Source organism: Xyrauchen texanus, chromosome 34, assembly GCF_025860055.1.
Source record: "Xyrauchen texanus isolate HMW12.3.18 chromosome 34, RBS_HiC_50CHRs, whole genome shotgun sequence".
In the NCBI taxonomy this organism is placed as follows: domain Eukaryota; kingdom Metazoa; phylum Chordata; class Actinopteri; order Cypriniformes; family Catostomidae; genus Xyrauchen; species Xyrauchen texanus.
The window spans coordinates 21,454,150-21,479,605 of NC_068309.1; the positions used below are offsets into that span (position 1 = coordinate 21,454,150).

The 25,456-nt window shown below is 39.8% G+C and overlaps 3 protein-coding genes and 2 non-coding genes across 5 annotated transcripts; 3 read left to right on the plus strand and 2 right to left on the minus strand.

Annotated features, from left to right (window-relative positions):
• Positions 1–130: 130 nt before the first annotated feature.
• On the minus strand, positions 131–5,471 carry rab34b (RAB34, member RAS oncogene family b). The gene is made up of 11 exons (XM_052104977.1): positions 5,320–5,471; positions 4,990–5,105; positions 4,550–4,632; positions 4,371–4,436; positions 4,129–4,230; positions 3,966–4,030; positions 3,254–3,305; positions 3,038–3,119; positions 2,666–2,756; positions 2,332–2,439; positions 131–2,212 (listed from the first exon to the last, which is right to left on the minus strand). The coding sequence occupies exons 2-11, from the start codon at positions 5,044–5,046 to the stop codon at positions 2,145–2,147; spliced, it is 774 nt and encodes a 257-aa protein (XP_051960937.1). The 5' UTR covers positions 5,047–5,105; positions 5,320–5,471; the 3' UTR covers positions 131–2,144.
• A 134-nt stretch (positions 5,472–5,605) lies between these two features.
• rpl23a (ribosomal protein L23a) lies at positions 5,606–7,552 on the plus strand. The gene is made up of 5 exons (XM_052104982.1): positions 5,606–5,669; positions 6,369–6,549; positions 6,778–6,954; positions 7,184–7,253; positions 7,490–7,552. The coding sequence occupies exons 1-5, from the start codon at positions 5,645–5,647 to the stop codon at positions 7,502–7,504; spliced, it is 468 nt and encodes a 155-aa protein (XP_051960942.1). The 5' UTR covers positions 5,606–5,644; the 3' UTR covers positions 7,505–7,552.
• On the plus strand, positions 6,623–6,693 carry LOC127628284 (small nucleolar RNA Z17). The gene has a single exon (XR_007968635.1). It is a non-coding gene; the product is annotated as a small nucleolar RNA Z17 (small nucleolar RNA).
• LOC127628280 (small nucleolar RNA SNORD42) lies at positions 7,045–7,109 on the plus strand. The gene has a single exon (XR_007968631.1). It is a non-coding gene; the product is annotated as a small nucleolar RNA SNORD42 (small nucleolar RNA).
• Positions 7,553–9,927: 2,375 nt separating the features above from the next.
• On the minus strand, positions 9,928–23,546 carry tlcd1 (TLC domain containing 1). Its single transcript, XM_052104978.1, has 4 exons — positions 22,908–23,546; positions 20,643–20,725; positions 15,435–15,517; positions 9,928–11,419 (listed from the first exon to the last, which is right to left on the minus strand). The coding sequence occupies exons 1-4, from the start codon at positions 23,111–23,113 to the stop codon at positions 11,036–11,038; spliced, it is 756 nt and encodes a 251-aa protein (XP_051960938.1). The 5' UTR covers positions 23,114–23,546; the 3' UTR covers positions 9,928–11,035.
• Positions 23,547–25,456: the final 1,910 nt, after the last annotated feature.

Here is a 25,456-nt window from a genome sequence, read left to right on the forward strand (position 1 = left end):
AGACCTAATTAGATATAGCTAAATATGCTCCATAAACCGTTTTCTATGTGACATTCTTTAGAATTTGAATGCCACAGATGCCTACAAGATTTCAGATGAAGCTTTTACAAGTGGTCACAGCACAAAAGTAACAATACATTTGACAATCATATAAGCAAATTCTCTGTAGATCATTTAATAACATTTGATATTGCATTTACTTATGAAGCAAGACTTGAGCTGAGCTGGACACATATAGAATAAAATGTTTGCAATAGTTCAGTTGTTCTTGAATGATATCTGTCTTCCATTTTTGGCATACAATCATTCCATTTATCTCACAGTGGGAATCTCATGTTCTTGCAGACAGCAGTGGAGCCTGTAGTCATGGGTTTGCTGGCATATGTATCATATTAGTCAGAGAAACTCATGATGCAATCAAAAACAAGGGCTCCATTTACAAAAGTCTCACTGCAAACCACCAGGAGGGTATTTAAGGAATTATAATGTATATAATCATTCAATAAATTTGACAATAACAATAGATTGGCAACAGGATGTCAACACGTCACTGATTCGTACAATAAATAACCATGTTTCATTAATTACACCTCTAAGTACAATCAGAATTTCGCTTGTTGAAATTCCCCATTTCTTAATATACAGTGGCAAGACTAAGTATGTGATTAACCTGCATTTACATTTTAAATTTGGCTTAAAATCTGGTTTGATATTCATCGAAGTTAAAATATTGAATAAACACAAATTGTTTTAACTAATAACACAAATTATTGTATTGTTCTTGTACATATTGAATGCATTCAAATATTCAGTGTAGTTTGGAAAAAGTATGTTACCACAATGCTAATGATGTCAACAAATGCTAATAAGAGTCAGGAGTTGACAACCTTGGCATGCAATTAATGAAACGAGATTGGAGGTGTGGGTTAGAGCAACTTTGACTTATAAAAAGCCCTCAAACATTTTGAGTTTGCTGTTCACAAGAAGCATCTGCTGATTTGAAGTTGTGACCTCGCCAAACAAACAAACAAACAAACAAACAAACAAACAAACCAACCTCAAAAGATCTGTGATCAAGAAATGTTGCTTGCATAAAGCTGGAAAGGGTTACAAAGTTATCTAGAATAGCTTAGATATTCATCTGTCCACAGTTAGACAAGCTGTCTATAAATGGAGACAATTTAGTACTGTGGCTACTCTTCCTAGAAGTGGCTGCAGAGCCAAAATGACTCCAAGGGCACACTGCAGAATGATCATTGAGGTTAAAAAAAAAAAAAAGACCTCCCCTGCTTGAATTGTTGAATTGAATCATTTGGGAAGAACACGCAGCAGTAAGTACGTTGTAAAAAAGGGCACTGCATCCCAACGGTGCAGTACGGTGGAGGGAGCATCGTTATTTTGGACTGCTTTGCTGCTTCGGGACCTCTTGCCATCATCAAGGGAAAAATGTATTCCCACGTTCATCAAGATATCCTACAGGATAATGGCAGGGTTGCTGTGTGCCAGCTGAAGCTTCCTTAGAAGTTGGGTGATGCAGCAGGACAATGACACTAAACATCGACATAAATCCACTACAGAATGGCATAAAAAAAAGAAAACCCACCTTTTGTAGTGTGGCACAGTCAGAGGCCAGTCCTTATCCTAATAGTTATGCTGTGAAATTACCTCAAGAGAGCCATTCACACCAGACATCCTAATGTGGCTAAGCTGAAGCAGTTCTGTCAAGAAGAATGATCCAAAATTCCTTCTGAACGTTATGCAGGTCTAATCCACAGCTACTGGAAATACTTGGTGGAGGTCATTGCTTCCAAAGCAGGATTGACTAGTTATTAAATCCAGCACTGTGAATGTTTAATGGAATGTGTTCAATAAGGGCATGAAAAATTATAATTTTTGTCTGTTAGCTTGTGCACATTGTGTTTTTAAATACTTGTGTCTTTGAGGAAGATTACATCACATTTTATGACCAATTAATGCAGAAAACCAGCTAATTCTAAAGGGCCAATTTCTTGCCACTGTAATTGGCCTCTGCTATAGATCCTGATGAAGTCGTCATCATCCCAAAGTCAGTGTCCAGGGTCATCTTTTTTCTGTTCCTCTTTGATCTGATCCATTGAGTCATTGATGATACAGTATACTTTCAGTCAATGACAACAATTGGAATGACTCTTCTTAAAGGTTTTGAAATTTTCATCACAGTTATTTGAGATTTCTGTGGAATGACAAAAATATAAGTGTAAGGAAAGAGACATTATTATTTCCTGTATGTTAGGACCATGGAGAAGGAAGAGCTTTCGGGATCACATTTTGAGCTTATTAAAGAAAACTTACTGACAATATCCCTAACTTGTCTAGAATTGTTCTTCTCCAGCTCAGATAATATGGTGGCCTCAAACGTAAGGGATGCAACCCGAAGAAAGAAGTCTCTCACACTCTCCCCTTTGGAAGACAAAATGACACATATTATACAGTATACATTGTTTATTACATTAGAGAACATAAACACTATTCCTCTAGATATAATTTTGTTCAAGACAGAACAGTGTTTTTGATGCTTTATGCAACCTCAACCCTTTCTAGCCTCGGCCTTGACACAAAAACTAGTTTCATGGCATTCAAAAACCTGCTGTAAAGGTTCTGGAAAACAGCCATGTGATCATCATACCTGACAGGGCAGACACAGCCCAATACTCTGCTCTGATCTCTTCTGATAGCCTAATGGCCTCTTGCTCCATTTGTGCCAACTGATCTGGGTGCTACGGGAGAGAAAGATAGAGGTATGTAGTGGTTAAGGCTCAAAGCTGGTAACCAAAAGGTCGCCTGTTTGATCCCTGCAAAAAGCAATCCAGAGCCATCGCCATTTTGCCCTTGAGCAAGGCACTTAACCCCAGGATGCTCCAGGGGGATTATCCCTGTAATTCCATGCCACCATATTTATTTTATTTTGGTAAAGTTAGTGGCAGTATTGCATGCCAATATCACATGAAAAAGTTACATTATTTTCAAATTTGTGAGAGGTGATCAAAAATGAACTCACACTAAGATCCTTCTTTGTTCCAACAAGGAAGAGGAGAACACTAGAAGGGTCATTATCTTTCATGGCATCTTCAAGCCACTCTCTGAACAATGACCCAGCAGAGATAGATAAGAAAACAGGCATAATTCATGACAATGCTGGTCAGAAAAGTCTTACAATACAGACAAGTGTTTCAAACCAAACAAGCATAACAATGTACAGTGTTGTTGGTCATACCTTGCATTATCCAAAGAGTTATAATTGCTCAGGTCAAATACAACAATGATGGCTGTAAATAAGACATATTGTTTTGTTGATTTGCATAATACAAGCACATGCATTGCTTAAAGTTTCACCCAAATATGAATATGGAATTAATAAAATTCACCCTCATGTCATCCCAAATGTGTATGACTTTTTTTCTTCTGCAGGGCATAAAGACTTTTGGAAGAATATTTAAGCTCTGTAGGTCCATACAGTGCAAGTGAATGGTGACCAGACATTTAAAGCTCCAAAAAGCACATGAAGGCATCATAAAATTAATCCAAATGAATCCAGTGGTGAAATACATGTCTTCTGAAGCGATGCAATCACTTTGGGTGAGAAACAGATAAATATTTAAATCCTTTTTTACAATAAATCTCCACTTTCACTTTCAGAATGTCAAAGTGAAAGAGGACATTTCTAGAAAAAATAACTTAAATATGTATCTGTTTCTCATCCAACCCTATTATAACACTTTATGCTGCTTTTATGTGCTTTTTGGAGCTTGAAAGGTCTGGTCACTATTTACTTGCATTGTATGGACCTACAGAGCTGAAATATTCTTCCAAAAATTGTGTTTGTGTTCTGCAGAAGAAAGAAAGTCATACACATAAGGGATGGCATGAGTAAATGATAAGAGAATTAAAATGTGTGAACTATCCCTTTAATATAGTCTTTTTATTACCTTGAGCTCCTCTGTAGTATGTGGATGCAATGCATCTAAATCTTTCCTGACCTGCTGTGTCCCACCTGCAATGAGAGAGACCCTTGGTCTAACAATAAAACCATATAGATGACCATGTGTATGAATCACCAAAATACAAATAAATAAATACATAAAACCTTACAATTGCAAACTGAATGGCACTCCGAGGACCTCAAATCTCTCCATCTCAAAATCCACTCCAATAGTTGCTTTGTAAGTCTTGTTAAATGTGTCTTTACAGAATCTTGAGATCAAACGTACAATCAGAATCATTAACATACAAAGTCAATCAAACGGTTTACACATATTTTATATAAATGTTAGGATTCTTTATGTATTCATATATTTATTTGGAAAAGATACATTCATATTATAGACATTTACCTATTAATTAAACAAGTTTTTCCAACTGCCACATCTCCAACAACAATGACTTTGGCTACATTCAATCTGGAAATGCAGAGAAAATTTACTATAATTGGCAGTGCATTACATAAACTTTATCCAATCTAAAAAAATAAATAATAATTAAAAAATAAAAGTAAAAAGAGAGAGAGACAAACCCTGTATTCTGTTCCTGACATGCATCTCTAACAGTAATGTTGAAGCCGTCTTTTGTGTGCACTGCAGCATCCCTTGTGAAGTACTGAATAGTTACAATACAAATACAATATTTCATAAAAATTTGTCATACCAGGGTGTGAAAATTAAACAAATCAAAATGTGTCACCTTTTATATAATCTGTAAATCTAGGTGAATCTAGCTTCCACAGTTCCAAATTAAGATAAATAGAAGATTATTTACACAAGCATCCTCATAAAATGTGTCAATAACTATATGTACTTTGAACGACAAAGCAAATAGTAAGCGTTGTAATCATGAAAACAAAACTTGTGAGTAATATAAAAGTTCACTGAGATACAACATACTGTACATAACTTAATATTCAATCAAACAAATCTAATATATAGTAATAATATACAAAAGTTAAGAAAATGTTACCAAAGGGAGTTCACAGATGATCCTGTCTCCTTTCACAGGGGGAAGAGAGCTCATCATGTGAGAGCTTTAAGACCACATCAATACAAATGCAACCACTGAATCATTCTGTCATATGACTAGGGATGAATAAACACAGAAATAAGTAAATGGGGGGGGGGGGGGTAATTCACAAAAGTAATTCACTGACCAAATGAATGCGCTTTTATAGTTGCTAATATTAAAATCAGTACTAACATTGACAATGTTTACAATTTACTATATAATTAAAGCTGCTATGGAAATAACATAGACAAGTCTTACAAAAAAAGAGTAAAGGATAAAAGAACTTACCTCTAAGGCAAAATAGCTTCTTTTTTTACATTCTTCAAGTAGCCATTTACAGACTCGACAATAATTGTACATCATTAGTTAATCGACACATTTTGTATTTTTGAGGGAACTGTCCTTTTGCAGGCTTTTCAAATATCTTTTTCTGTTAAACATTTATGCATCTCTCTCATAGACGTAACTGTCCCTCCAGTGTCTGAGGTCGGTATTTACGGTGCACAATTAAACTACAGGACCCATAATGCCGCAGTTGTGTTCTCGCGGTAACTGCGTGTGTGAACCCCTGTGATATACTGAAAGAAACCCCGTTCAATCTTCCTTTTCCAACATGGCTCCGAAGGCGAAAAAGGAAGGTGCGTTAGGTTCATAGATTTAATACTGTAAAAACAGGTTATTCTGATTATTAACTTTTTTTTTTAATTAGCTGAGATATTTATGTTTTTGCCTAGCTGTTTTACTGTATGCCTAGAATGATATATCGGGGTTTAATCCCATCAAGCGCTGGAGAGAAACTTCCTAGGGTCATAATCATGACGGATTTGGCATTCTTAAGATAGTCACTGTCCTGCTGTTGTTCTATCGCTGAGTCCGCTTGTTAACACCAAATTACTTACCCAGTTAATAACTGTGGCGAATTGTTTACGGGATCGAATAAATTGTCCCCAATATACGAGTAGCCGAATGGCATGTTGCTAGCTTGTCATCGTTAGCTACTACACACGTGGCTAATGGGTGCTAATATCTGAACATTCCCCATTCATAGTTTGTGTTAGATTTGTGATGTTTTACATATTTATCAATGTGCCCTACCTCGGACCAGCAGCACGCCGTTATTCTCTGCTGACTGAGTTTGTACCCTTTGAATTTTAACTACTCCAATAATGCCTCGATTTATATATATATATATATATATATATATATATATATATATATATATTATAGATCTGGAAATGCATTTAAGTTGTGCTAAATTACTTAAGTATCATAGGGCTCTAGGGTGCTCTATAGACTAGTTTGTTGAAATAAGTGTTATGCTTTAAACCTTTCTGCAGCGGTCCCTGCTAAGACTGAGGCCAAGTCAAAGGCCCTGAAGGCCAAGAAGGCTGTGTTGAAAGGTGTCCACAGTCAGAAGAAGAAGAAGATCAGGACCACCCCAACCTTCCGCCGGCCTAAGACTCTGCGTCTGAGAAGGCAGCCTAAGTACCCTAGGAAGAGTGCTCCACGCAGAAACAAGTGAGACTGACACAACATGCATCCATTTTGTCTCTAGAATGTTACATTATCTTGTTATCAGAAGTACTTTCAGGATGCAAATGATGGGAATTGCGATCAAAGCATGAAATTATGTGATAACAATTTTATAACTACTGATGCATCCTTATTTGAACATTGAGATATAGTTTTAAGTTCCAGTGGATGCTGTTGCACGTAGTTAAAATGTATTTCCTTCTATTCTGCTAGGCTGGACCATTATGCCATCATCAAGTTCCCTCTGACCACTGAATCAGCCATGAAGAAGATTGAAGACAATAACACTCTGGTGTTCATTGTTGATGTCAAAGCCAACAAGCATCAGATTAAACACGCCGTCAAGAAACTGTATGATATCGATGTGGCTAAAGTCAACACACTTATCAGGTATGTTTTGGATTTAAGTCTACCTTTCTGGCCAATGAATTCTGCTAGTGATAAGTAGGATAATTTGGCCAATGGTAGAGAAACAATCCTGTGTAATGATGTAAAAACAATAATTACTCTGAAATGTGATGTTTTCAAAGGAACCACTGATGCACGGGGAGGGGGGGGCATTAGATTTCTGTGATGCAGTGGTGTATGCAAGTTCTGAATGCTTTATTTCTAACTGCAGGCCTGATGGCGAAAAGAAGGCATACGTTCGTCTTGCACCGGATTATGATGCCTTGGATGTTGCAAACAAGGTAAATTAGCTTTTTGTAATGCAAACATTTGGACATTTGCATGGGTAAATGTTCTATATGCAACTATTGTTTTACATTTCAAGGGAATGGTAAATCTCTGCAACTGATGAAAGTTACTTTGTGCCTGAATGATTGTGATGCATTCAAAGGAACCACTGATGCTTTGCTTTTCTTTATTGTAGAACCTGTCTACGTTCTGATCTGTGCTTAATATCATTTAATTTTTTCTTTTACAGATCGGCATCATCTAAAGTGCTCTCAGTCAGATGTACAGAAGAAATAAATGTTTATAAAAACTGTGTTGCTGTGGCTTCATTTTTTGTGACCGCATGAATGTGCTAATAGGATTTGAGAAATGGACCTTTGTCAAGGAACAGAAATCTGTTTTCATGGTATTAGTTAAGTTTAGTTATCTTTGTATAATCCTGATGTCCATTTGTGGTTTGTAAATTTAGTCACAGCATTAGCAAGCTTGGGAAGATTGTGATTTCAGTCTTGATACCCTGCAAACACAACTAATAATCTCTTAATGACTGAATTTGTATCATTTATAGGTTCCTTAAAAGTTTTACAATTTAAGGTTCACTCAGTAATTTTTTTGAATGTCATTTTGGATTTACATCGACACCTAGCAGTGTAGATGCAGATTAATTTAAATGTAATTGTTTTCAATATTACTGTAGAAGTTCATAATTCAGTCAGCCAAGAGTAATTTAATCCCTGTGTGAAGGTGTCTACATTTACATTTATTCATTTGGCAGATGCTTTTATCCAAAGTGACTTACAAAAGAGGGAAAAACATCAGCGAGTCATCTTAAGGAGACAGTGGTACAAAAAGTGTCATATTACAAAGTTTCACTATCATCAGGATAGTATACAAAACAGATTTAAGTGCAACAAGAAATGTAAATTTATTTTATTTTTTTTAGTGACCGGTTAAGTGCTTTTGGAAAAGATGTGTTTTTAGCCGTTTTTTGAAGATAGTGAGTCAGCTTCCCGGATTGAGTTGGGAAGGTCATTCCACCACCGTGGTATGATGAAACAGAAAGTCCGGGAAAGTGTCTAGTAACAGGAGTGTGACTGAGATTAAGCAAGTAGTATTTGGCTGGTCATGCTAACATGGCGGACCCTCCATGTATAAAACGTTTCAAGTTTACCGGTGTCACTGGATTCTTCATCTCATGTGAGTGTGTTTATGATTTTAAAGGGTTTCAAAATGACAATTTGTTTTTAAGGAAAACTTAAAGAGGAGGAAGAAATGACTGCACCTTTTGAGTTGAATATACATTTTGAAACGTTGCTTATACTCATATATTCAAGGTGCAAAGAAAGCAAATACCTTTACTTGATGGTTTCACCACGTAACAATTTTAAAGTTAGATTTTTTTATAAATTTATTTTTTGTATAAAGATTACATTTCTTGGAACAGTAAGCCTACACAAGTGTTTTTAAATAGATTTTTTAAACGATTTCTCTTTAAAACACCTTGTACAAATTTATGTGTCAATGACACAATGATCATATCCCTTCTGAAGACATTTAACCACTAGAGTAGTTTGGATTACTTTTATGCCCCTGTGCTAATGCTAAATAATTAGCTAAATGCTCCTTTAAGATTAGATTTATAAACGATTTCTCATTGAAACACCTTGTACAACTTTATTTGTCAATGACCCATAAGTATTAGATTTATAATACTTATAAATCTAATACTTATCACTTCTGAAGACAGAAATGATATGACCCCCCATACAGAATCATTTTTAACTTCAACTCAATGACATTTGCTGCCTCCAGACAGTTCAGGTAGTAGTCCCAATGTCTATGTTTTAACATCTTAGACCAGACAGCACGTGGTGGTTTGGGAAACTGGTAAATTGTAAAAAAAAATTAAATAAGGGGAAAAAAATTATTAAGATTACTTTAATAGTGTGATTTTCCACATTATTTTCATGAAACCTGGTCTGTATGGGAGAGATATTCTGCCGATTGAATTCATCTGAGCCCAACTTTGATCTAAACTTGGCTTAGATTGTGAGGTTTTCGTTCATGAAACCGCAAATAAGTATAGAAAAATGATAAATTAAGGTGATTTTTGCCAAACATTCACCATCATTAATTATGTTTTGCACTGAATAATATGATCAGTACTCTTTTCAGTTTATTTGGTGTAGCTGACATGAAATATTTTAGAGAAATTGGCATGTTCTGTGGCTTATGTCTTTCATATAATTTTGTTTTTAACATAATTTTATTTTTGTATTGTTATGCATGCAGCTTTTATGACCTCATAGTAATTTAGATACTACATGGAATGCTATTTTTACATTAAGAAAAAAAAAATGGTTACAGTACTATTTAAAATGAACTAGTTAAGTAAAAAAAAAAAAAAAAAGTTAAAATTTCGACAATCTTTTAAATTTTGACCATTTACAAGACCTGTAAATGTTCCTTACACTGCATAAATTCTAAACTAAGAAATTATAACCTAAGATCTAAGATCTTTACTCAATGACATTCTAAAGAACAACATTGCAACATGGCTTTGTGACCCAAAATGTTAGGGTCCATTGACTCAAACATTTGTTATGAGCTTTTTTGTTCAGCATTTTTACTCAATAAGTTGTATTATTATTATTATTATTATTATATAATAAATTATTTTAGCAAATGTTAAATTGCAAATTATGTTTTATTCTTGTACAGTGAAAATGTAAGTTATAATGCAGTTGCCCCCCTATAACAATCAAAAGTGTCCCAGTAACATGTCAAGTTGTGTCATACCAGTGGTTGGGCAATATTTGAATAATTTACTTTTAAATAAAAATATGAACAAGAAGGACTTGTTCATACAAAAATGATATAATAGCAGCCTAAATTATTCCAAAGTCTCATTTTGCTTCCCATTCATGTTTTTTTAAGATATCCATAAATAAGTGAGGAAAGGGTATATTTTACTGTGAGAATATTTTAAAGTAGTTAATATTAAAAAAAAATTTATTACATTTTTGAAACAGTTAAAATGATTAATGCAAATAAAAAAAAAGGTTTACAAAAAGACATTTTATTGGACCCACCCAGGAGGTTTGAAGATTGACCACACCCCATGCAGTTGCCTCAACATTTTGAGGCTGAGCTAACTTCTTTGTAACAACTTAATGAGAAAATAGTTGTTCAGTTCCTTCGAAAGGTGGGTTTCTCTTTGTGGGTTTCTTTCTCTGATTCTTTGGATTTTACTACATGCATTCATGAACAAGTCCAATGTAATGACACTTTCTGAATATGGATGCAAGGTTAACTATCACTTGAGTCACTGGCCCAGTTACCCCAAAGCACCTGGTACACTTCACCCCACAACCACCAATTGTGGAATTCTTTGTGTAATCTTTACCCAAATAATTTACAGGGTTTTATTGTATTGACAAAAATTGTGCACAAAGATTAAGGGTGTGGATGTGTGCCCATGTATGCCTTCTATTCCTGCATCACAGAGTATAAGAGTCTTAGTAGGTTAGACTGTTGTAATGTTTTAAATAACCTTTTCCACATATGTATATAGAACAGGGCTATCAGTGAAACTCCAAAATAATCAAGTATCTATTCTAACAATTAAAAACAAAATGTGTTCATTGTCTCTATTTATCAGGTTTTTCCTCTAATGAGGTTTGTTTGTTCCATGATAATGCATGAACAAGTGTTTAGTGTTAACAGTCACTTGAATGCGGTCTTTGGAGGGATGGACTAATAGACATCAAACTTCTGCACAGAAAGCATTGTTGTTTTAGTCCTCTGCAAATTTACGAGCACTGTTTTCATGTCGACGCTTGCCGAAGAAGTCTGTCCGTAGAAGGCGGTAGAAATAAATGAGAATCATGATGTTCATTAGGACCATTGTTACCAGGAAGTAGAAGGCATGGTCCAGTGATGAGTAGTTGTGTATGAGGAACCAGGTGAGGTAAAACTGTGCTCCAAGCCGAAAGGTTACATAGGTTACCACATTGAATAGTTTGATAATCGAGTAGATCAAGGAACTTTGGGACACTCGAGCCAGTTTGAGCAATAAACGTGCATGTAGGAATACACTGTTCACCTCCACAAATAAGGCCACGACTGCACCTGCCACATAATGATGTGTGAACAAGGCATACAGAAAACACCAGATCACCTAGGAAAAGAAGCACAGGTTTGCAGATTAGTTCCAATTTATTTGAAGGTGCTGTAAATCATGTAAGCCTCAGACAGTCTGTGCACTAAAACAGACTAAACACTAACTCAGCATAAATCTGATTGGCTGGTTTGATAACTTCCATAAGAAGCACACAGATCTTTTCTTCAGTCTGCCTGAAAGAGGAGTTGTGTTCACAAGTTTCCACGAGGATAGAATGAGAGCTTTTGAGGATAAATAATCATTTGCTGAACGTCAGTTAGATGGCTTTTCCTGTCTAAATGGGCGGTTCTTGGCTAAATGAAGCCGTGGACATAGGTCTGTCTACTCGAGACTAGCCTCAGACTGTTAAAATATCCTGCCCTCTGAAGACAAGCACTGAGTGTGCACAAAGAGACTGGTGTAAAAAGATGCAACCACAAAACATTGTTACAGGTAAGAAAACATAAGTAAACATGCAATTTGATGTCAGGAAACACGTACAGTTATTGATCTTGTACAGGCATTACGATAGTTGTCAAAAGCAACCATAGCAAAATAACAACAAACTGACAACTGTCAAACGGACAAGTGTGTCTGTCTGCATCCCCACAAATCGACAAGTAACACCCACTACACAACACGCCCACTACAAGTAACGCCCACGTTGGATCGTAAAGCGATTATGGGGGTAGCTCCCCAGTGGGTGTTCAAAGGATGAAAGGGGGACACTGAGAGCAAATTAGTGACGCATCTGAAGTATCTGGTGTAGCAGCGTCTAATACACAGGCAATGTCACAACCTCGGCTAATGCCCCTGTATGGCAGTAGATGATACGGCTCAATGGACAGAGCAGTGTGAATGCAAAGCAGGTGCGTTTTTACTCAACGACCAGTCTCGAGCTCTTAAAAGCGCACCTCTGATCATTACAGCACTGCAAGAACCGGTGAGAAGCACACCATGAGACACAGAAACATTTGAATTCAGCACAGAATTCAACATCACATACAATTTAATATAGTAACACCAACTGTACTTTAGGCAGAAATAGATTGATAATACACATTATCATACTTTATCACTACTTAAGCTCTATTAAATTTGTCATAGGCTACATTAGGGGAGTGAGGGAATATATACAATTTTTGTTACATCTTTTAAATGTTTATATTTTGTATTTATTAGTTTAGAGTAGGCCTACTGTTTGTAATTACAAAAATGCCATAACTTGTTTTATATAAATCATGCTATATCTAAACAAGCCAGACTACCGGTAGTGAAGATCCATGCTTCCATGTGTTTACTATGGTCTTGTTACAAATACCACTGTTAAAACTATAAAAAAAATAAGTACATTTAAATTTTCATAAGGGCAAAAGCAAAATACACAATATTTTTGGGATTAAATAGAAATGTGTAAATCCTAAAAAAGGATTGATTGAGTGTAAGAAAATATAACTGATTTTTACTTTTTTTGGGCTTCAGAAATTCCAAGAGATGACTTGTTTGAATCAATAATCACCTGGTGAAGGGAGTTCCAACTCACATTCATGATGCATAAGGCTTCTGAATTTATTAACAAAACTTTAAAATTATTTAATGCATCGAAGTTGCATCAAGCAAATTATTCAAATAACACTAATATTGAGTTTTGATTTTTAGGTTTTGTTCCATCTTTTTTTTTGGTAACAAAGACTCAAAGACTTTCAAATGATGTCATGTGGCTGTGGTAAGGGAACGAATTAGGGGGGTGTGCAGCAAAAAAAAAAAAGGTTGAGAATCACTGTGCTAAAAGAACGTCTCGGTTACTGATGTAACCTCCGTTCCCTGATGGACGTTGTGTCGATAAGTTGACACTAAGGGTCGCTCCTGCGGAGCCCAGACATCTCTGATCTTGAGAAAAGGCCAATGGAAATTGCCGTGTGGAATTTGCATGCCACTCCCCCGGACATACGGGTATAAAAGGAGTGACACTGCAAACACACATCAGGTATCGCACTGAGGAGCCAAGCCTAAGACTCAGACATTTCTGCGGTTGGTTCAGTGTTGTGGCAGGAGGGGCACAACGTCTCGTTCCTTCCATCAGGAAACAGAGGTTACATCAGTAACTGAGACGTTCCCTATCTGTAACTCACTCGACATTGTGTAGATGAGTTGATACTAGGGGTCCCAATGGAAAATGCCACAAGAGCCAAACCGAGTTACGCATACTGGCGGTGCGAGACAGGCAGACCTCTGTGTGCCTCATAGCCAGCACAGCAAGCCGTCGCATAACTATCCCCAACACACTGGCACGCATAAAGCAGTCCCCTGTACCTAGGGGAACGGCTAACTGCTCAGAAGTACAAGGACTGGCTGGCCCAGCCGTGGCCTTCTCTCTATTGTTTTCCCCAAAAAGGAATGAAAGGATGGCACCACGGAGACAACATTTTAGTTGTCTCCGTGGGGGCATTTTAGGTGGAATACAACATTCGGTCTTACCGGTTAGGAGTGGAAGCACTTTGTGTGGAGCGGCGTTGTGGTAGGTCCTACAAATCGAGGGAGGAGTTACTACAAACACGGCGACCAAGGACAGAGGTGTGTAGCCGCCGTGTGTTGTGGTATTCTTGCAGGACGCAGACAATGGAATCTCTCAGCTTTCTGCTGACCATATATGACCAGAAAATTTATTGACAAGCAGAAAGTATCTCAAAATCTTTTGTTTGGCTAATCTAAACACTGCTTGGATCCAATTTTTTACCACTGTCACAAAGACCAGTTTGATATTTCATGGCACCTATTTCTGTAATATCTGACACTTAATGGACCCTTTTAATAGACCGTGATGACGCGTTCCTGCCTTATTTAGCAGTGTAAATCTAGCAAACGTTTTTATATTTGCAATTTATACATTTATTTTGTGTACATTTTAACAATACATGTTGAATTATATTACCCTGAATAAGAAAATAAGTTTGAAAAAAACTGTTACCACAGCTACTGAGGGAGTGACAAAAAAATGTGGCCTCTTTAAAACTTCTGACCTCTGTGCTGCTTTCAGTATTTTTCTTCTTTTGGACAGCCGTGAACCAGTACCAGTAGGGCACCAACTCCCTAGGGGGGCACCGTCTTACCCAGGGAGGGCACCAGAAAGTCCACCAGCTGGCCTTACTCACACGTTATACGTTATTCAAGGACCCGAGAGCAGTTGCGGAACACAGATGATTGCTTCGCACTCATAACACTTTTTTTTTTTTTTTATATATATTTTTGCATTTTTTGTTATTAACATTGAAAACTCCAATGACATGAAATCAAGTGACCAAAATTCTTTTAAATTATTTAAAATATTAACTACTTATTTTGCTTGACTTTTTTTGCACACTTGGCCTCAAAGGAGTGTTGTGCCAGATGAATGGGACAAAGGTTTTTTCAGGAAATGTATAAATTCAAATATATTTAAAAAACAATTGTAAAACAATATAGAGTCAAGCAATTTCATATTATTTAATAAAAGGTTAGGTCATAGAATTATGTTTTTAAATTGGGTTTCTTCACTATATAAAATCTTTTTCATGATGTCAAGTCTCAAGGAACATGTTTGTCACTATATGATCCTTGAGCAATAACCAAATGTTTAGTTGTTTAATACTGATCTAACACAAAGTCAGTTACATTACTCTGAGATAAGTATTTGTTGTTTTATACAGTATTAATGAGTTTCAGTCTGAAGGGATTTATAGTCATTATTTCACATCATCCCAACCTGCTATAGATTTGCATGGATTATTCAGACAGTGACCTTGTCAAACAATGAAAAAAGCAAGAAGGCCTGCTATATAGAATTGCACACACCCCGTTTCATGCCTAGCCCTGTGTGCTGTGTGTTAAAAATCAATACATTTATCTGTTGCGCTAAATCTAGATGATTAAAATCCTTCTACAGTGCACAGGTTGCGACACATTAGTCAGGTCTGAATAGACTTTCAAGGAACTGTCTCCCAACCCACAGTTTTAAAACATTAGTCATGGGCTGATGTAATGTGTGTTGACTTACTAGAAAATGGTGAAGTAGAAATTCCCAAGATTCTTTAGCATACCCACTAAAGATAATGTCACCAGCATCCTGAATGAAATACCCTGTTGAAACAGTTCAGTGCTTAATTTATTGACTGGTCAAACACTCTCATATCATCACATGATTTATTTTGAAGGCATTGACTCAATGAGCATTACAGAGTAAGAGTTACAGAGTTTCTATTGAGTTGCCAGATGAACCTCTGGGCCTTGAACAATGTCTATGACACCATCTCTTAAACCATGATAACCTTTTACACATGAAAAAGAGGTATTACTGAGAATTTGGATGTTGAAGAATTAAAAAGAATGGATGTAAATATTTTCCTAGATGTCATGGAAGTCCCTTGTTCTGAAGTATGAAGCCTAACTAATGAGTTGTTTGCATTTTAACAAATGATGTATACATACATATGAAAAAACAAGGTTTTGTAGTTATTGCATATTAGAAGAAACTCCAATTCCCCTTCTGTCACTCACTCGACATTGTGTCGAATGAAGTGACACAAGGGGTCTTCCTGGGACGCCAAACGTACCTCTGAACCTGAGAAAAGGCCAATGTCTATGTGAAAGTGCAGAGGGCGGGGCCGGGTCATGATTATACACACCTGGTCCCTTATCAGGCTAATTAAGCCTCCGAGAGGGATAAAGGCCGATTGCGGACGGTGATGCGAGGAGAGAGAGATCCTTTACGGATATGTCCGTCATGTGTGTGTTTTGTCTTTTGTTTAAGTTTATCATTAAAATATTATTTATATTGACAAGCCGGTTCTTGCCTCCTCCTTTCAATTGAACTGCTTTACACTGGTGCCGAAACCCCGGAAGGAGGAGGGATAAAGGCCGATTGCGGACGGTGGTGCGAGGAGAGAGAGATCGTTTACGGACATGTCCATCATGTGTGTGTGTTTGTCTTTTGTTTAAGTTTATCATTAAAATATTGTTTATATTGCCAGGCCGGTTCTCACCTCCTCCTTTCCGTTGAACTGCTTTACAGTCAAGTTGGCAGACAGAATTTTCATGCCCCACCCCGGACATGTGGGTATAAAGTGAAGCGGGGCAGCGTGTCCCAGTCAGAATGTTTCTTCGGAGCCGAACGGTTGTGCAACAAGCAAGCTGAAGTTTCACTACTGTTTCACTCACCTCTGTCAGCGAGAAGCATTGCTGTTGGATCTACGGCATGTTTCCAGCTAGAGTTCTCTCTCTGTACGCTGTGCAGTGTACGCCCCTGGGTGCTTCGACAGCGCTTTTCACTGTTAAAAGAGTGTTTTGATTTCTCTAAAAGAGTTTGAGTTTTCCACTAACAAAAGAGCAATACACAGCAGCATTGAACATCCTTTTCAGGACGCGTCTTTTTCAAGACTGTGTTTGTGTTGTTCCTGGATGCGGTCAATTTCTCTCCAAGACCGACAGCCACAGACGCTGCCTTGTGTGCCTGGGCAGCGATCACACTGAGGCGGCATTCGTGGATGGCTCATGTACTCATTGCGAGAACATGACCATGGCAGCGTTGCGGTCGCAGCTCTCCTTCCTTAAGGTGAATACCACTTCAGCCGCCCGCTGCTTTGCTCCTTCTTCCCACGGGATTGAGGACGACCCGGCTGGCGATGAAGGCGATATGGGAATGACCACGAACCACCCGCCCCCCCCGACACATTCGCTCGCTTCCGTCCGAGCTCGGGATGAGTGCGGCTCGCCTCGCAGCCAGCCGGCATTCTCCCTTGAGCCCCTGGACTTGGATGATGACATCGCCGCTGCATCGGAGAGCGTCAAGGCATCTGATGCGGAAGACTCATCTGGGCTGCCGCCTTCAGGCCAGCCAGCCCAGACACGCAGATGGCCGTGCTTGTGCCCGGGCTGCCGTGAGCGTGGGCTTGGACTGGAACCCTCTGTCCTCCCCACAGCCTTCGCGGCTTGACGACTGGTACTTCGAATCCGGGCGCCGCTCACAGCCATGCCCCCCCCGGTACCGTTCTTCCCGGAAGTGCATGACGAGCTGATGAAGTCGTGGAGGGCACCTTATACTGGCCGTAACCGACCCATCTGCCCATCCGGTCTCACTACCCTGGACGGCGGGGCGGCCCACGGGTAGACGGAAGTCCCCCAGGTGGATAGGGCGGTTGTGATCCACCTGTGTCCCTAGAACGCCGCCACCTGGCCCGGCACTCCCCTCCAGAGCCTGTAGGATGACATCATCTTTGACCTCCATAGCCTACAGCGCCACCGGACAGGCCGCCTGTGCCCTGCATGCCATGGCTCTCCTGCAGGTCCATAAAGCCAAGGCACTTAAAGATCTGCACCTGGGTATTCCTGACCCCGACGTGCTGCAGGAATTGCGCTCCGACCTCGCTCTCAGAGCCACGAAGGTCACAGCGCAAGCACTCGGGCAGGCGATGGCCACCATCGTGGTCCAGGAGCATCACCTCTGGCTGAACATGGTCGAGATGCACGACGTTGACAAGGTATGCTTTCTCAACGCCCCCGTCTCCCAGCTTGGTCTCTCCGGCGACACCATCGACGACAGCGGATACACTGTCGCGGCAGGTTTCGCCCAGCGGAGAGTGGAGGCTCCACCCCCAGGTGGTCCAGCTGATATGGGACCAATTCGGCAAGGCACAGATAGATCTCTTTGCCTCCCAAGAAAACTCCCACTGCCCACTCTGGTACTCCATGACAGGAGCTCCTCTCGGGACAGACACGCTGGCACACAGCTGGCCCCGGGGGCTGTGCAAGTTCGCATTTCCCCAGTGAGCCTTCTTGCACCGGTGCTGTGCAAGATCAGGGAGGACGAGGAACAATTCATCCTGGTGTCCCCTTACTGGCCCACCCGGGCCTGGTTCTCAGATCTTACGCTCCTCGTGACAGCACCTCCCTGGAAAATTTCCCTGAGGAAGGACCTTCTTTCTCAGGGATGGGGCACCCTCTGGCACTCGCACCCAGACCTCTGGAACATCCACGTCTGGCCCCTGGACAGGATGCGGAAGATCTGAGTGATATACCACCTGCATTCTTAGACACGATCAACCAAGCCAGAGCTCCCTCCATTAGGCAACTTTACGCCCTAAAGTGGCGCTTGTTTGCAAATCGGTGCTCTTCCCAAGACGAAGACCCACAGAGGTGCGCAGTTTGGTCAGTGCTTTCATTCCTGTTGGCTGTCCCCCTCCACCTTGAAGGTGTATGTAGCTGCTATCGCAGCCCACCACGACGCAGTAGATGGCAAGTCCCCAGGTAAGCACGATTTATTTATCAGGTTCCTGAAAGGCGCTCGGAGACTCCCTCCCCGGCTTAGCCTGTTCCCCTCCTGGGGTCTCTCTGTGGTCCTTTCTGGCCTTCAGAGACCCCCCTTCAAGCCGCTTGATTCAGTTGAGATCAATGCCCTCTCCCTGAAGACGGCCCTCCTGATCGCGTTAGCCTCCATCAAGAGGGTAAGGGACCTGCATGCATTCTTTGTCAGCGACATCTTCCTGGAGTTTGGTCCGGCACATTCTCAAGTTATCCTGAGGCCGCGACCGGGCTACGTGCCCAAGGTTCCTAAGACCCCCTTCAGGGACCAGGTTGGGAGCCTGCAAGCAAGCTGCCCCAGGAGGAGGCAGACCCAGCCTTCTCGTTGCTGTGTCAGGTACGTACTTTGTGTATCTATTTGGACCACACGCAGAGCTCTAGATGTTCTGAGCAGCTCTTTGTCTGCTTCGGCAGATGGACAGGCTATACAATCTGGCAATACCTTTGCCAGATTTTACAATCTCAGGTTTGAGTCGGTCTTGTCCCGTGTTTTGTCAGGTCCGAGCCGGTAGAACTCGGTAATGCGGCACAACCGACCGGGTGTTCCGCTTGCACACAGCACTCTTCACCAAGTTGATCCAATGTGCCTTCTATCCCAGGTTAGCCACTAAGGGTCGCTCCCTGGATGTTCTCCTCCCTATCCTTCTGGCCTGCGAAATCAGCTGAGCAATTCACGTCCAGACCCACCACGAGTCACAGGTGCTCTGTACTGGGGTCGGGCTCCACTGCTTAGTTCCCTTTCCAGGCAAACTACCCGTGATGTATTCCCCACGATACGGTCCCCCTGTTGGCGGACCCGCGTTTCCCTTGGGCAGCCCTGCTGCCCCGGTCGCCGTGCTTGTAGAGTCCCCCCTCATTAGGCTGGACCTACCACCGCGCCATTTCCCACATACGGCTTCACAACTCTCGTGGTGTATTACCTCCCCCTAGACTGGGCAGGATGTGGCCTCCGCAGGGTCTTTTCCCCCTGAAAAATAGGACCGGGAAAGACTGCCTTCCTCGACGCATTTCATAGCGTTAAGATTGCCCCAGCCGCTTCAAATCCTATGTGAGTGACATAGTGAGAGAGAAGGCCGCGGCTGCCGGGCTTGCTCCCATGGTAGTAATGTAGCACCTGTTACCCCCCAGGGTGCGGAGAACCTAAGGTCTGTATGTGACATCTCTTTGGGGGCGTTGGGGAGGGCTACGTGCAGCCAACACAGGTGCCTCTAGCACGCAGTAGATTGCTTGCACCTGTCTCGACAGTTCACATAACACAGTCAGTGCGTGGCGTTTTTATATGGGACCCCTTGTGTCACTTCATTCGACACAACGTTGAGTGAGTGACAGAAGGGGAATGTCATGGTTGTGGTTGTAACCTCCATTCCCCAAGGGAGGGAACGAGACGTTGTGTCCCTCCTGCCACAGCACTAGACCTACCACTGTAAACGGCCGATCCTTATTTTCAGCTCCTCAGTGCAAAATCTTGACTGGCACTCGCTACCACGCTTCAATTTAATTCTGTCTGCCAACTTGACAATGGCCTTTTCTCCGGTTCAGAGGTACGTTTGGCTTCCCAGAAAGACCCCTTGTGTCACTTCATTCGACACAACGTCTCGTTCCCTCCCTCGGGGAATGAAGGTTACAACAGTAACCATGACGTTTTAATTCTAAATGAGTGTGAAAGAAATATAATTATTACATAACATCAAAGACTGTGTCACAGCACTGCTTAAACTCTTATCAAGAGATCAAGGGTAGGAGAGCCAATATACAGTCTTGTATACCTGATTGAAAGGCCAGTACAATTTGAACTAGAATGATACAGTTTAGTACAATATTATTATTATTTTTACTTAGTACACTTGTGCCTAGGCTCATTGTGTTACAATATAATACTGTATGTTAGTGCAATGTGTTGTCTACTGACCAGATGAGACAATGATTAGCAGGTAGGATAAAGGAGTGTAGGCTGAACGGATTTCATGCACCATCGCAGGATGCTGTAATACACTGTTGGGAAAGATTCATGCAGACTCTTTACAATGTCAATCATGCAAAGGACCATCTGACAAAAATTGGCTCAATATCTAGCAGTTAAAACAGTTTAAGCTCTTCCATTACATGACAAAAAAGTATATAAATATAAAGTATATTTTACATTTATGCATTTGGCAGACGCTTTTATCCAAAGCGACTTACAGTGCACTTATTACAGGGACAATCCCCCCGGTACAACTTGGAGTTAAGTGCCTTGCTCAAGGGCACAATGGTGGTGGCTGTGGGGTTTGAACCAAGGACCTTCTGATTAATAGCCCTGTGCTTTAGCCACTACACCATCACCACACCAGTGTTAAATAGTGTTGAAACTCCTGCTTGGTTTGAGGAAGTGTAATGATTCATACAATCGTAACTGTAGTATAATTTCCTTTAGGCTAAGAAAAACTTGCTAGACAGGCATGCCTGTCTAGCAAGATTTTCTTGTTCTACACTGAGAGAGATACAGTGAAGTGAAAAAGTATTTTCCCCCTTCCTGATTTCTTCTGTTTTTGTGTATTTTTCATACTGAATTTATTTTAGATCTTAAATGAGATATAACATAAAACAAAGGCAACCTGAGTAAGCAGAAAATACAGTTTTCACATACATATATGTATTGTTGAAGCTAAAAGGTTATTCAGCACCTATATCACCCATGTAAAAAACGAATTGCCCCCTTAAACTTCATAGCTGGTTGTGCCACCTTCAGCATCAACAACTGCAACCAAATCATTCCGATAACTGGAGATCAGTCTTTCGCAACACTGTGGTAGAATTTTGGCAAAATCTTCTTTGCAGAACTGCTTTAGCTCAGCGACATTGGAGGGTTTTCAAGCATGAACTGCCCGTTTATGGTCCTGCCACAGCATCTCAGTTGGGTTGAAGTCAGGACTTTGACTAGTCCACTCCTTAATTTAAGCTTCTTTTGAGCCATTCAGAGTTGGACTTACTCCTTTGATTTGGATCATTGTCTTGCTGCATAATCCAGTTGTGCTTGAGCTTCAACTCACAGACTGATGACTGGACGTTCTCCTTTAGGATTTTCTGGTAGAGAGCAGAATTCATGCTTCCCTCAATTATTGCAATCCCAACACCATCACACTACCACCACCATGCTTGACTGTAGGTATGATGTTCTTTTTGTGGAATTCTGTTTGATTTACACCAGATGTAACAGAACCCCTGTCTTCCAATCAGTTCCACTTTTGACTTATCAGTTCACAGAGCATTCTCCTAAATGTTTTGACTATCATCAAGGTGTGTTTTTGCAAAATTCAGATGAGCTTTAATGTTCTTCTGGGTTAGCAGTGGTTTTTGCCTCTCCACTCTTCCATTGATGCCATTTTTGGCCAGTGTCTTTCTGATAGTGGAGTCATGAACAGTGACTTTTGTTGATGTGAGGAAAGCCTCCAGTTCCTTGGATGTTGTCATTGGGTTTCTGTGACTTAATGGATGAGTCTTCGCTGTGCTCTTGGAGGAATTTTGGAAGAACAGCCACTACTGGGAAGTTTCACTACTGTGCAAAGTTTTCTCCATTTGGAGATAATGGATCTCACTGTGGTACTTTGGAGTCCCAGAGCCTTTGAAATAGTTTTGTAACCCTTCCCAGACTGATGTATTTCAATCACCTTTTCCCCCATCATTTCTAGAATTTCTTTCGACCTTGGCATAGTGCGTTACTGGATGAGACCTTTTAGCCAACTTCATGCTGCTGAAAAAGTTCTATTTAAGTGTTGATTTGATTGAACATTGCTGGCAGTAATCAGGCCTGTGTGCTTCTAGTCCAGCGGAACCCCATTATGAATGCAGTTTCATAGATTTGGGGATTTAGTAACGGGCAAATACATTTTCACACAGCCCCAGTTGGTTTTGGAAAACTTTTTTGCTTCAATAAATAACATAATCATTTAAAAACTGTATTTTGTGTTTACTAAGATTGGCTTTTTTAATGTTAGATTTTGTAACATATCAAGGTGTAATTCCAAAGCACAATTAGCTATGACACAACATGTTGTGTTGTGATTCCATAAAAGCACAAAGTTTTACAATGTGTTTTAGATGTTAGAACTGCAATTTAATTGTTTGCTACTCAAATACTGTAAAAATTGGGACACAAATGATTTATTAAAACCCAACAGAGCTGCATAAAACTCACCAAGCAAGAGCCCAGGTGCCAGTCAGCAGGGAGTGCACAAGAGAAACTGTGAGGTTCTTCCATTTCCATGTCTTCCAGGGGTCTGAGTCCACAATCCTGGGACAGGGCACAGTCTGTAGTAATTTATGAAGGACCCTGAAGGCTGCGGAGCAGCAGAGTACATACAGGGCTGGATACTTCTGGACTTCATTTAGCCATGTGTCCATCCTCCACCACTGTTTCTTTCTGTGTCTCCTTCTCTCAGACAGTGAGTCCTTGTTATGTTGTTTACTTGTTATTCTGAACTTCCTGTGCACTGTTTTACACTCTTTCCAATACTGTCCAAACTAATTGCTTTGGTTTCTTGAAAGTTTCCAGTACCTCTCTTTCACTTTGTATTTCACTTTAACTCCTTGTATCTATTCCCCACCCTCTATATCTTTCTTCCACATGCTGGTGCCTGTCAAAGGTGTGGTAATCTGTCACAGTACCTGTTTGTTGAACAGTGATTGGTGAATGAAGAATATGTCTGTGAGAGTGTTACCAAAGGGAATGCTGGCTACACCTCTTTTCCTTGAAATTTCTCTCTCCATCACCCTATATTCCACAATCCAGCAAAACTCATTCTTGTATGCGGTGATACAGTTGACTGTTGTGTCAACTGTGTGTGGGAGTGCTGTGTATGTGTGTCTGGGTGGGTGAGCACAATAGAACAATAGAGACCATTTAAACCCAGAGTCATACTGCTGTCCTAAATAAATGAAATGTCCTGTGCTTTGCAGTTGGATCAAATGACTTCATTCACACTAGCATTCCAGATAAGAATGGTTTCCAGTTACCAGTTTGTTGTGCTTATTTGATCTGTAACAACAGCATGTCACTTTACAACCCAGAATTCACCTTTACTGGCACTGACAAAGAATCTAACCTTCGATTTGACTCAACGGTTTGTCGCTCTACATCCATATTTAATGGAAGATGTTATTGCAAGCATTTAAATATATAGCTGAATTGATTAAAAAAAGGAATAACAAGTTCACACTGAGTTCTAACAATTTAGGAATTAAAGGAATATTCCAGCTGCAATAAAAGTTCAGATCAATTTACGGCATTTGTGGCATAATGTTGATTTAACACCAAAAATAATTTCCTCCTTTTCTTAAAAAAAAAAATATATAAATTGAGGTTACATTGAGGCACTCACAAATTTCTGTAGGGTATAAAGGCAGAAATGAAGCTTAAAAGCACTTTTGTTAATTCTTCTGTTAAAACTCTATTTAAAATTATATTATTTGAGCTGTAAAGTTGTTTAAAGTAATTTTAGTGGTTGTTGACATTACATCGTCATGGCAATGTATAACTATACACAGAAAAGGTAAGCCATTTATCACAATAAAATCATGTTAACATGTATATTGTTTAAGTCTTGTGGCTAAACTTTTGAAATAGTGAGGTTTTTTATGTTTACGGATTGGTCCCATTCACTTCCATTGTAAGTAAAAGGAGGTGCAAGTCAAAATTTATTTTTGTGGTAATCAATACATTACTCTACAAATGCAGTCGATTGAACTTAACTTGAATTGAACCAGGAATATTCCTTTAAGCATAATCTTTGTATAATAGCACAAGTTTTAACTATCATAACAATATGGAGCACCATGAGAACTTAGGTTGACTAAAAGTGGCAGACTTTCAGGCACACCCATGCAAAGTTCCGTGACATTTGAAGATGGTTGTTTAGGCAGTTTTGTGACTTGTATGTATGGGGGATATGGGACGGATAGGTGGAATGTGTAGAGTTTGCCATCTACTGGTGCTAATACGAACGACAATATTCGTTTTGCTCTCTGAGCAGTTGTACTGGAGAACTAAATAGCCCGGTTTCCTCATCACAACCACTATCTTAGGAGAGATACGTGAATATAAAAATCCCATAGGGGCTACTTGCAGAACTAGACGGACACCCTTGGGTAAACAAACAGTACATATAGACTAGTAAAATGGGTGAAGTAAATTGAAAACCGAGATTAACATGATGTATTTAATTCAAATTCCTGAGTAAACCCCTTGCATGTTATTATTTCATTGTATTTTTAGGCTTTTGATATCAGCCTTAATTTCTGCAAAAGTTAAAATACTCACTGTTAAAAAAAGTATAGACAATTTGTGTGTTAACATGAATTTAGTGTGATATAATCACTTACGTGTCAATTTATAGCCAATTCTACAACTAGAACTGTAAAGAGCCTGCATTTTTACAATGACAGTGCAATGTCAACAAATGCTTTAAACAACTTTACAGTTCACTTGAAAAGCATTTTAAGGCACCAAACGCTCATAGACTGTCCTTGTTGAGATCACATCTGTAGCTAAATATTCTAAAAACAAAACAAAAAATCAAAACAAAACAAATTGAGTCATCAAACCTGTGGAGCAGTGATATAAATGTTTCTGTATCACTACTCTATTTCAAAGTATTTCTCTGGAAAAATAACCTACATACAAAAACGACAAACGAAAGGAAAAGATGAAAAAAGATAAAGAATTGTGCACAATACAAACAAATGTGT

Coding starts and splice junctions, on each gene's coding strand:
- rab34b (XM_052104977.1), bottom strand. CDS start 5,046: ATGATGAGCTCTCTTCCCCCTGTGAAAGGAGACAGGATCATCTGTGAA. Junction 3,306..3,965: donor ATACTACAGAGGAGCTCAAG/GTAATAAAAAGA, acceptor TCTTATTTACAG/CCATCATTGTTGTATTTGAC. Junction 2,213..2,331: donor ACAAGTTAGGGATATTGTCA/GTAAGTTTTCTT, acceptor GTCATTCCACAG/AAATCTCAAATAACTGTGAT.
- rpl23a (XM_052104982.1), top strand. CDS start 5,645: ATGGCTCCGAAGGCGAAAAAGGAAG. Junction 6,550..6,777: donor AGTGCTCCACGCAGAAACAA/GTGAGACTGACA, acceptor CTATTCTGCTAG/GCTGGACCATTATGCCATCA. Junction 6,955..7,183: donor AAAGTCAACACACTTATCAG/GTATGTTTTGGA, acceptor TTCTAACTGCAG/GCCTGATGGCGAAAAGAAGG.
- tlcd1 (XM_052104978.1), bottom strand. CDS start 23,113: ATGGACACATGGCTAAATGAAGTCCAGAAGTATCCAGCCCTGTATGTA. Junction 20,726..22,907: donor GGCACCTGGGCTCTTGCTTG/GTGAGTTTTATG, acceptor CTTTCCCAACAG/TGTATTACAGCATCCTGCGA. Junction 11,420..15,434: donor TTCTACTTCACCATTTTCTA/GTAAGTCAACAC, acceptor TTCTTTTCCTAG/GTGATCTGGTGTTTTCTGTA.